Source organism: Mytilus edulis, chromosome 8 (genome assembly GCF_963676685.1).
Source record: "Mytilus edulis chromosome 8, xbMytEdul2.2, whole genome shotgun sequence".
Classification (NCBI taxonomy): Eukaryota; Metazoa; Mollusca; class Bivalvia; order Mytilida; family Mytilidae; genus Mytilus; species Mytilus edulis.
Window position 1 is genome coordinate 43,215,129 of NC_092351.1, and position 12,254 is coordinate 43,227,382.

Here is a 12,254-nt window from a genome sequence, read left to right on the forward strand (position 1 = left end):
AAGTTTGGTTTTCAGCCGACCCTCATTGTCAATTTCTAGATTTAAGTCAAGATATGAGGCCGACTTAACTGTATCTGTAGTATCCTTTATCTCTAGTTTTTCAAATATCTGTTTTACAAATCAAGTTAAAAACAAAGACTGATGGAATTGCATAAACCTTAACAGAAGCAAGGTCGAATGTGTCCACAGGGTTAGGGTCTCCTGCTGTGCATGCATCACTCTATACCATGCAAATTCAAATTTACTCAAAATGTCACATTTAAATAACTGTTGCTGTAGATGCGATTTGTTCGTATGCCACATTGGTATGTCTATTCTTAATTAATTAAAGCGATTGGCACATCGGTAAACCACAGTTGCTTATATTAAAATTTTATACCTTTACATATTTCGCTTCAACTGAGCTGTTTGATTACAATATCAATGAACATTGTCAAAACTTGACATATGTCGTGTCACTTGTTGTGTTATTTTCTGAGCAACAATTAATTAAGTCTTACAAACTTAAAGTGTTTATGATTTTTATCTACATTGTAATCCTTTTTTCTTTTCTTCTTTGTTTGTCAGCATATACAATCTGCATTAAAAGAGAAGATATTTATTAAACTCTTTTACCAAACTGTTTCTTGTATTAATCATATATGAAAATCAATAATGTTCTACATACACATGTATACTAAAGAACTACAATGTTCAGCAAAATGAAATGAACAGATGATGGGGTGTTTTTTTTATATATATACATATAAGAGAGTATATTGATTTCACTTGTAGTATGTTTTACTATGCGAACGGCATAATGAAAAATTCATTTAAATTATGTTTCTTATTGGTAAGTATACAGTTTGTAAATTATTGACATAGAATTATAATATGAGGAAGGCGCTACCTTAAATGCCAGCTTTATACTGTCCTAGATATTGATTGGTTGTTGGTTGTTTAACGTTCAGTGGCAAATATTTCATGCATGTTCAGAACGAATGTCCAAGGCTACAGTAACGTTTTGTTTATGTCTAAAATAAAATTATAAGTTCAGATGGAAAATGCTATTTTTCTTGAAAAAAAATATTGATGAATAAAAAAGCATAGGACAAAAAAATATTTTGAATCCAGATCTTTGCCAAAAATGATTTTATCTTTCAGATATGCAAATTAAATTTAAATTTTATATTATCTAAAAACATAAAAACTTCCCAAACCGCACATGTCAGTCTGTACACAGTATTTTTTAGGTGATAATAAGACTGTATTTGCCAATTTGTTATGATAAACCTTAATACTAGTGTTAAATTTTGACTAAAAAATTTTAAATGATAGTGCTGAATGGCTTCGGTAAAAAAAAATCTGACTCGAATAAAAACATTTGTATTTCTGATCATCTTCAGTTTGTGAGTTCTACATCAATATCTGACATGTACTATTAAATTCAGAGTCAGTTTTATGTCATTTCTTGCATATATTTTTTGTGTTACATGTACATAATGTAGCTTACTTTTCAAGTTCTTATATGATAGCAAAAAAAAATTGAGAATGGAAATGGGAAATACAAGCATGTTAAAAAAAACACATTTGGTTTCAGACAATAACTTGAGTTAAGTAAATGGATTTCCATGAAATTTTACCAGGAGGTTCATACACAAAACTCAAAAGGAAGATAAGAATTGATTTTGGGGTTATAGTACATTATTGGGGGTATTTTTATTTTTTTATTTTGGGTTTTTCTTCCAAAAATTACCTTATTTACATCAATTATACTCATCTAGTACAGATTTGGCAGGAGATGCACTCAAAATATGGTGTTTTAAACATTTTATCTGTAGTCTGTGCATTTTTCCTATGATGTACATGTACTTCTTGATAATGTTGATGTGAGTATCATGATAAAGAAAATATATTTGGTAACCGTAAGTATATATTCACAATTGACATGCACCAGAGCGAGAAAAGGATCTTCTTTCCCTTTAATTCCAAAAATTGCACATGATTTTTTTTCTCTCACAGAAACACATGAGTTATTTGGTAAATAAAACATTTGTCAATGTTTGAAACTTTCAGTAATAAAAATTCAGTTTAGCTTGTTTGAATGTTTCACTGATTGTGTGAAAATTTTAACAGCAATGTACAAAACACTTGAATAAATTGCATTATCTGCAGAATTATTGATAACTTTCCTAACAATAAATTCACAAGGACATAGAACTAACACATTGTCCATGCTATTCTGATCTGGGTTTTATACATACATATACTGGCATGGCTGTGCTGTTTCAAGTTGTCTTCTTTTTCTGTTTCCTAAGAAGTATTTGTTTAACCTGTTCAGTCACTATAAAGTGTTACAATTCTTATTTAGATGCAACACATAAATGGTGACCAAAAAGGTTCTGCTTTCACACGAGAGGAGCTAGAAAAAAATTAAATGTACACATTTTCAATAGTTAGTAGGACTTACTATCAAATGGAATTAAGGAGATATGTACATGTTGTTTGAGACTTCTGCTGAATAGAAATATGTGGGTCTACCTGTGCCTGTTTTCAAATTAGTCCATATTGAAGTTTAAAGGATCCAAAATTAAAAATATGTTTGATTTAAACTGACATAAAAACTTTGGTGTTATTTATATGCTCAATATACATCTGCGGTCGTATCAGGCTGTGCATGGCAAAGCATTTTATTGCCTTTAGGTTTGTACTTTTTTTTTGGGGTCATGAAAATAAATTTGCTAACATGAGAATACCCTAATTTTACCTAAATTGTCAGTTTTTTTACCAAACTTTTTTTTATGTACCAGACAAAAGTTTATTCTGTGCTTATTTTGTAGACTTCCCTTGTTTACAATAGAGTAATACCAATTTAATTTTGAGTCCATGTAGAGTCATTGAAAAATTAGTTTGAAATAACATCCAAACAATCCATGATCCTGTAATGAGACCAGTACCCAAATTCCATACATCTTTACATGTATGGTTAATTTCAAATCCTTTAAACTGGGATATAAAAAGAGATTTTGTTTTATTTCATGCTGTAACTATTATTTTTGAAAGAGAAGGATGTTCATGGTAACACATTTAATTTGCTCATTTTATTGGAACCCAATTGAACCTTTCCATAGATTCACCTGATAGTTACCTGTCCATTTAAACTGTTTGCAGTTCTATTGTCCCATTGAACAAATACAACAGGTATTGTTCTCTGTATAGTTTATAGTCACTCAGACCTTTAAATTTCTTCTAAGAGAAATCTATCACTTATTAATTAATGTACCAGAGTAAAAAGATGATAATAAGATAATTTCACATGGTCAAATGATGGTGAAACAAAACTTGTAAGTTTTTTGCAGGTATTTTTTGTTGAATAGGTGCAATTTGGTTACTGAGTACAATTTTTGTACTGTGATGTTATATCATAAGTGTGTATTGCTAAATAGGTTGAAATGTGAACCTGATAGTGATATAGTGATAAAATACATGGTAGAGTGAAAATGTTTTGATCAGGGATAAACTGATGCATAAAATATGCAGGCGACTGCTGCAGCTTGAATTTTAAAGGATGTAGCCCACATGCTTCCAAGTAACATGCCCTATAAACACATCATGGTTTATTCTCATGGGTTATCATAATAACTCCATCTTCCCATAAAATCCAATTTTGGACAATATTGAAGCATACAATATATACAGTAGTCAGTTCTAAATGTACTACTTAGACTCAAGTCTCCTTTTATGATTCAACTTAGAGAGAGAAAACAAAACAGTTTCCATTTCCTGGGACTGTATAAGGTGTGACATAATCAATGAAAAGATGTCTTGAGAGTTTGCCATTTTAATAGAAAGTACAGAATAAGAAGATTGTGAATTATTTGAATGTTTTAACTTTTGTTAAGTTTTGAATTAGTCTGTGGTCTACCAAAGGATCCAGAGGGAGACCCTTTTCTTGGGGGAAAAAATGATGATTATATAGGGAATAACTGAATCATGACTGGAGCGCCCCGTCACCCCCCCCCCCCCTTTTATGAAAAATGCTGGATTCGCCATTGACTACATGAATAACCGTGATCAACTGTATAATTATGACTGTTCCTTGGTGTGGGGAATAATGATATGTGGCAGATGAACATAAGGAGTCATGGTCAACCAGTGCACCGGAGTATACCCCGCATGTCCGACATGGTCAATTTGTAAAACGAAATGCGAAATATATTGCTTGCAGAGTTTTTTTTCTGTGTTCCCATGGCTGGACGGAACTTTTACGCTAAATATGTTATCGTTAACTATGATTTTGTGACTTTTGAATGAAGTACCTGTGATTATTAAGGACATTTGCTTTGACCTCACTGATAATGGAATGTTGAAACAGACGAAACATGGCGTCGGATGTTGTTGTCATAACTTCGGTAATTTCCGTGGTACAATAAAATTTAAATAAGCTACACAAGTAGCCAACATTTCTGAATTCTTGTTTTTGCTAACAAATAAAAATTCATGTCCGACATGGTCGTATTTAACATCGAATTTGTTCCGTTCTGCCTGTTTTTACAAGATCGCGATTGAACGAGAATTTTGGCAGCCATTAATAAAAATTAATCGTACGAGATTAAACGAGAGTGACGAAACTTTTCAGATGGGTCGTCTAGCAAGAGTTATCGTTCTTTGTCCCAAAACGATGCTTCTACCATAAGTGCCAGCATAGCTGGCATATTATTTCGTCTCAATGATATAATTGTTGCGCAATAAATATTCAAAATATACAAACAGAAACAATGAATGTAAATACTGAACGTAAGGTCGAAGTAACTGCATTCTTTTATTAAATCTTTGAATGTCGAGCTGTTTTATGATATACATATATTTATGTTTAGTACGTGTATGCTTTTGAAGTATGCAATTTCTTCTATTGTGTTTTCACATTAGTTGTAAACCGGTTTTAGTGGTCAGTATATAATGAAAGTTTGTACGATATTAAAATATCGCGTTTTTTGGCATTGCCCATTGTTGTACGTTTGTTTAGAACTGAAGTCTAATTTTCATGAAGAATTCTGTCTTTAATACATTAAAGCTGTGTATAAAGAATTAATATGTTTTGTATATATTTTGTAGATGCTTAATTGCTGTCTTTTATCGGTTTTGTTGATCAAATTGAGATTTTGTGACGTTAATAAAGGACTTTTTTCGAGGATGTGCTTGGTTTCCGAATTCAAAATATGAACTGTGAAATTAACGTTTGAAAAAATGTTTTGATCTCCTGTTACTAGTATTAAAATTGAGATGGTAATTGTGCCTAACATTAGCTATGTTTTCTATTATGCCTTTATCGTATAAAGGTACATATCTGAATGTGCTCAGATATGTATAATACACAAAAAAATCTAGAAGGATTTAGCACATAGATATTTTATGTTCGTTTTAACACAGTGAATTTAGAACATACCTGAATTCTTGCATCGATTGACTTCTATGTAATTTGTTTTTAGGGTTATTGCGCTTACGTCTCTTTCACTTAAAGTCAGTGCAGCATATTTTGTCTAATTTGTATCATTAACAGCAGAAACAATTCATTGTATACATGCATTTATGAATTTTGAATATTGAATAGTTACTTGAATTTTTTAATGGAAATCAAGTTGAAATCAACTTGTTTTCATAAAAAGCCGTAGTGAAGTTTAGCATACCAAATAAATCAATGAGTTCAAATAATAATTTATTCAGTTTATTAATAACTGAATGACAATTCACCGATTCCAATACAGTGAAAAAATGTTCGGTCTCAAGTACAAAGTACACAAATAACGGCAATCAATTAAAGCAATATAGACTATTAATAATTTTAAAAAAGCATATAGATATAATTCTCAAATCTTCGGGGCCTTTACACATTAACCAAATGCAATTGCCACAAAAAGCATGTTGCAGCTCATTTAATGCGAACTTGACGGATGTATTTTCGGTTTACCTTAATATTTCCTTTTTACTTCGAAATAATGAGGATTTTCTCATCCCAGACAAAGATAACCTTAGCCGTATTTAGCACAACTTCTTGGAATTTTTGTATCATCAATGCTCTTGTTTGGCTTACAACATATTTTGATCTGAGTGTCACTGATGAGACTTATTTAGACGAAACTCGCGTCTGATGTATTAAATCATAAGCCTGGTACCTTTGGAAACTATTGATAATTACATACTAGTGTACTTATTTTACCTGTGTCATGCAGGTACCAAGCGTGAAGCAAAATATGCGTCCCCTTACGGGGTGCCTGAGATTAACCCTGGTTTATGATGGGATTCGTGCTGCTCAGTCTTACGTTTTGTATGTTGAGTATGTGTATTGTTGGTCGTCTTTTCGTCGGTTTTGAATTGTCAGTTTGTTTTTGAAACATGCGTTTGAATATTCCTTTGGTATGTTTTGTCTCTCTTTGCATTTGCTAATGTGAACAACATAATGTGTAAAATTGACCTTTAAACTATGTACTTTTCTTTAAAAAAATTTACACAAAACTCTTTTTAAAAAAAAATCTAAATTAAACTATTAGAACATACTGAATAGGTCTGACATGGTGATATAAGGGGTCACATTTACATCATATAGCAGTCACGTGTAAATGTAACATGTCTCAATATATAATGTATACAGTATATTCAATAATAAAATTGGTACATTACCCGAAGAATAATAAGCCAACTATATGGCAACCTCCAAAGGCTAGCCAAGCGAATCCTCTATAAACCGAAACTGTTCCGCCATATAGGAGGTTTGAAAGCACAGAACCAATAAGAGAGCACACAGAATCGATGGCGGCTATACTTCCATAAAGTGCACCTAAAATTCGATTATTTTGGTTTAACATTCCATAAATTAAAATTGAAATTAAATGTTACCTTATTGATGTTGGAAATAGTACCAATAGATCTAATGGTCAAGAAAGGTTTTCAAACCATTATAACAACACGGATACTGTCTACGTCTGTTCAACGACAAAATTTCTATTAAAAAAATTATATTTTTAAAATAATCGAATACTATCTATCATCTGGAATCTTCTATTTTATTGTTGAAAGGTAGCTGTTTTGTATTTTTAAGACCGTGATAGAAATTCTTAAGACTATCTTTATACTAAAACGAATTTCAAATGGGTCAGTCATTAATTTCCCTTATGATAATTTTTTGTTGACTCCACTTCGAGTTTGTTTATTGGCATTTTTGCGATATAATATGGTTTGTAGTAACGTCTATGATTCCACAATCATAAGTAATGCATACATAACACTAAAGCCATAAATGTGTTAAAACATTTACTAGTATTGAATTTATTTCAACCTACAAGGGCTTTTGCGTGAAACTATGCTTTCACATGCAATAATATGATAAAACTGGCATTTCACATGCAGAATTTAGAATTATGATGGTTATAAAGGTACCAAGTGTGACAATTAGCTTTCAAGTCTATATGTTTTGGGTTAATATATACTGTTTTTAATAAAAGATGACGACTATAACATTACTTATAAAATCATTGTCATTAACTTAGAAATAACATTGATTTACTTATTCATACATTGGAACATGCCTATAAAAATGTAACGATTGAAATCAAAAATGAATAATTAACCTCAAGTTTTAGTAGTAGAAGTAAAAGTTCATACTTCACACCACTGGTACCGGTAGGAAACATAAAAACGTTAAATATTTGTATCGATCAGATAATGTATCACATTGAGTTTAAACATGACAAAAACTTTTTATTCAAGATTTTCATTTTGCTCAATATTTCCGAATAACAAATAAAAACTTTTTTATCTTTCGACTGAAAAGCCTCAACAATTATCATTAGTAATTCATAATATCACAAATTGAGCAAAAATCAAATTGTGTTATACATTTTGTAATTCTTTACTTTTGTAGATTGGAATTTACCCCCATAACACCTCTACTTCTACATATCATTGTAATGCATTAAAACTTTTTAGATTACAAATAATGAGCATTATGATGATATTTGTTAGCTTTCCCTATCCTTAGTTACATTGCCGGCTTTAGTAATAAAATTAACGGTATCAATGTTCTTGCACCAGATGCGCATTTCGACAATACATGTCTCTTCAGTAATGCTCGTGGCCAAAATATTTGAAATCCAAAGCTTATATAAAAGATGAAGAGCTATAATCCAAAAGGTCCAAAAAGTATAGCCAAATCCGTGAAAGGAATCAGAGCTTTGCATGAGGGAGATAGTAAAGTTTCTTAGAAAACTGCACAACTTTCACTAGCAAAGTCCATAATTTTGTTGGCAAAATTAAAAGCTCAAAACACATCAAACGAATGAATAACAACTGCCATATATATTCCTGACATAATACAGTATTTCTTATGAAGAAAATGATGGATAAAGCCTTGTTTTATAGTTAGCTAAACCTCCCAGTCGCATGCAACTTCATTATATTGACAACGATGTGTGATAAAAAAAAACCTAGACATATTAGGTAAATTTGTCAAATATAGGGGTAAGGGAGTCAACCTTATTAAGTAATCTTAATATTATTCACTATAAAAACAAAATTAATACAATGTTTTTGATTTGATAATTAAGAAAGGAAACTAACTGTCAATACAGAAGGATACCTATTACCTTGTCTTTCTCTTGGTGTTATTTGCGACATTTCAGATCGTATTACAATAACTGGAAAGTTCAGAAGAAGACCTACCACGGGAGCTGAAAATACAATAGTAAAGCAATAATACACATGTTAAATCAAATTAGTGTTAATGTGACAGTATTAAAAATTTACCATCATTACGGGTTTTATGTTGTATTTTGTTTTGCGGTAGTAAGTCATTAGTAAAAGAAATTGTAAAAAGGAGAATGAAAAGAATGCTGAACGTCGGGAAAAAATCAAAACTGATTGTCCGTAATAAGATGGCAAAATCAAAAGCTCAAACACGCCAAACGAATAGATGACAACTGTCATATTCCTGATTTTGGTACAGGCATTTTCCTTTGTAGAAAATTGTGGTTTACGCTAGGTTTTATAGAAATTTTAACCCTCTCAGTTGTATGACAGTCGCATACAATTCAATTATTGACAGTTTCCTTCCCTTTGTTTTAGTTCATGTAAATATAAATGATAGCTTGAGTTTCAGTTGATGAATAAAACATGTACTATTTGTGAACAGATTTGAATAAATTTAACTACATGTACATAACAATAATGTTTTTGAAATTGACTGTCAATTGAAATGAATTAAACATATGATATGTACAAACAAAATCAACTGTAAAGCAATGACCAATTATACTAAAAGTCATGTTGCAGTAGAAATGTTTATGTTTTTTCGAAAGTGGACAAGCTATATAATTGTATTTTGATAATGATGTGTACATATGTATATGTCAGTATGTGATTTTTTTTAGTTCAAAGGAATTAGAAATGTATAAATGTGTTTTTAATCTTTTTATTAAAGTGATCTGTGTCGCTGGTGTGCAGATCTTTTTTTAGATTCAATCAAACTATTATAGTTGCACACAGTTTTTCATTTGTAATTATGTTGATTACTAGTAATTGTATTTACACGTTTTGACGTAAGTAAATGATAAATTATCCACAAGTACTTACTCATAAATATCATTATATCGTTTGTAGCAAGTGCTGTCAGGACATAATAGCCAATCGCAGAAAGTGAACCAATAATAACCATGGCGTCTTTTGACATACATTTGTAAAGAGGCAATGCCAATGATACGCCCACAATTGTTTGAGCGACACTTCTCACTCCTCCAAACAATCCAATAAGTACAGAGTTCCAACAGAAGGGAGTATTCATTACATAAAGTGATTGAACATTGATCCGGCCAATATTAGGCAGCGTTTGAAATGAGAATACTATTGCAAGGAGTATGTACTTGTATCTCGTTGGACTCTTTTTGAAATAGAAAGAAACTGCATTTTTAAGATATTCGAATTGTGTCGTAGATGATATTTTATTTGTTGACCTTTTGCTCTCTGGTAGTAAACTAATCAGAAAACAAAGCAAAACTCCTACCCCAACCATGAGTACAGATCCGTATAGAAATCCTAAAAACTTAATAATGTACCCGGATGTGAATACTCCTAATGCAATACCAACGCCAAGCGTCATATCTACAAAAACTACACCAAACATTCTACTTTTCCCATAGTTTGTCAAATCTGCAGTAAAAGAATATGCTGATGCTAAAAGGCTTATCCACATTCCACACAAACCGTCAACAAAAAAAGCTATCACAAAGGTATATATGTTCCACTCCAGTTTTATACCTATTGCAAAAAAGGCAGATTTGAAAATTAAACCGAAGGTAGGAATGAATAATGCCGCTCTGCGTCCAATCACATCACTCCATGATCCTACCATTAATGACATGAAAAGAACCGGAACACTTTGTGCTAGATGACAGTACGCATTCCAGTTTGCAGTTATGGATTGTATTTTCTGTTGCTGTTTGAACAAGGGTGACGACTTATTTGCCTCACATAATGACTGACGCGACGCTGATACGACACTGCTTATATTATATTCCTTTTGAACTGCAAAGTAAGCAAATTGTGTTTCAGCCGTACTGACAACAACATTCCCAAAGGTCATTAGTATTATAATTACTGGCATTAGCAAATGGCGAATTCTTAATTTTGGTACTGGTTCTTCTTCCGGTTTTTCTTCATCTTCTTTTTCTTTAGACATTTTGTAGATTCTGAAATATATTTTTATATGATGATAAAATTATTTCAACTTTGCCAGTCTCTTATCAAAATTTACATGAAATCATTTTATTTTGTTTATAGGACATGCACAAACTCACAGTAATTCAGAAACCGTAATTTTCTATGACATACCTAAAACAATGATGTAACGACATTGCACTCATTAGTAGTGCACTTTATTCCAAGAAGCTGCTTTTTCGTTTATTCACTTGTCTCTAGATACCGTCGAAAACTTTATGTATCACTCTATTTAGTTTTAACTGTTTAAGGATTGCCGTTTTATCAGCTTACATTATAATCTACCTCTCTCTTTGACGAACATAATTTATATTTCCTCAATGCTTGGTGTCAAAACCCCTGGCTTAATGGTTTATTTTATAATTTGTCCTGACTATAGACAAATTGAGGGTAAACAAAAATAGACAAACATGTTGAGATCAACAACAAAAAAACTTTGAGGAGTTGTCCTTTACTTTTGACAAGCAGATTGCATTTGAAGGGTTTTTACTAGATTTTGATGATCAATCCCATTTTTCTTTTTATTTCGATCATGAAGGTAGATTCATTATAACAAATAATACAGTGTCTAAGTATTACCCTCCGCAGTTTTGATTTCTGGACTGTTCCTCCGTAATTGTGATTATTTTTTTATGCAGCGAATTAATTCCAACAAGAATTCGATTATATGAGAAATTTTTTATGATAGAACGATAGGAAAATGCTAAAAAGAGGACATGCGTGTTCAAATATTCGCAAATATTGAAATAGTTTCATTAAAATGATCAAAATCAAACTTGTCGTTTATTGCTACATGTATATATCTGTTTCGTTTGTGATAATTATTTTGTACATAAATCAGGCCGTTAGTTTCTTCGTTTGAATGTCTTATAATTGTCATTTCATAGCCTTATATTACTGACTTTGTTGTATTGGCTTTGCTCATTTTGGAATGACATATGGTGATCTATTATAAGTTATTAGGTCTATGTCATTTTATTTCTTTTGGAAATCTGACTCATTGGCAATAATACCACATCTTCTTATTATTATAGTTACCACATTATATTCAAAAACAACTTACCTTTTAAAACTTGTTTATATGTTACGTAGTACAAAATATTTCTCTCAACACACTATTTGTTTGACATGATTATCTTGATAATTATATAAGATAGTTGAAATGTGTGTACTTGTGATAATTTATCATACTATACACCATACTGTTCGAGCGCCCAAGCCTTTCAAGCTGTATAAGCTACGGTCTCTGCAGTAGAAGTTAGAATAAATCGAAGAATGAACTACAGGGTAACTGTAATATATCATTTTCTATAAATTACTAAAGATGATTCGGAGAGGCTTTAACATGTTTTAAAAGGAAAGGTTAAATGTAACCTGCGAACATTCTTTTAAAATTATCTGTTAAAGTACATTTGGCAAATACATTGATTTTATTGACAGAGAGTGTGCATTGCTGACTCATGAATCATTAAGGCAGAATTGTTCTTGGTTGGTAACATCACCAGAGAAAT

The 12,254-nt window shown here is 31.3% G+C and overlaps 1 protein-coding gene across 1 annotated transcript; it reads right to left on the reverse strand.

Moving 5' to 3' along the window:
* Positions 1–360: 360 nt before the first annotated feature.
* On the reverse strand, positions 361–11,886 carry LOC139487014 (lysosomal proton-coupled steroid conjugate and bile acid symporter SLC46A3-like). Its single transcript, XM_071272035.1, has 5 exons — positions 11,807–11,886; positions 9,604–10,715; positions 8,619–8,702; positions 6,658–6,814; positions 361–577 (listed from the first exon to the last, which is right to left on the reverse strand). Exons 2-5 carry the CDS (start codon positions 10,703–10,705, stop codon positions 523–525), a joined length of 1,398 nt encoding a protein of 465 aa, XP_071128136.1. The 5' UTR covers positions 10,706–10,715; positions 11,807–11,886; the 3' UTR covers positions 361–522.
* Positions 11,887–12,254: the final 368 nt, after the last annotated feature.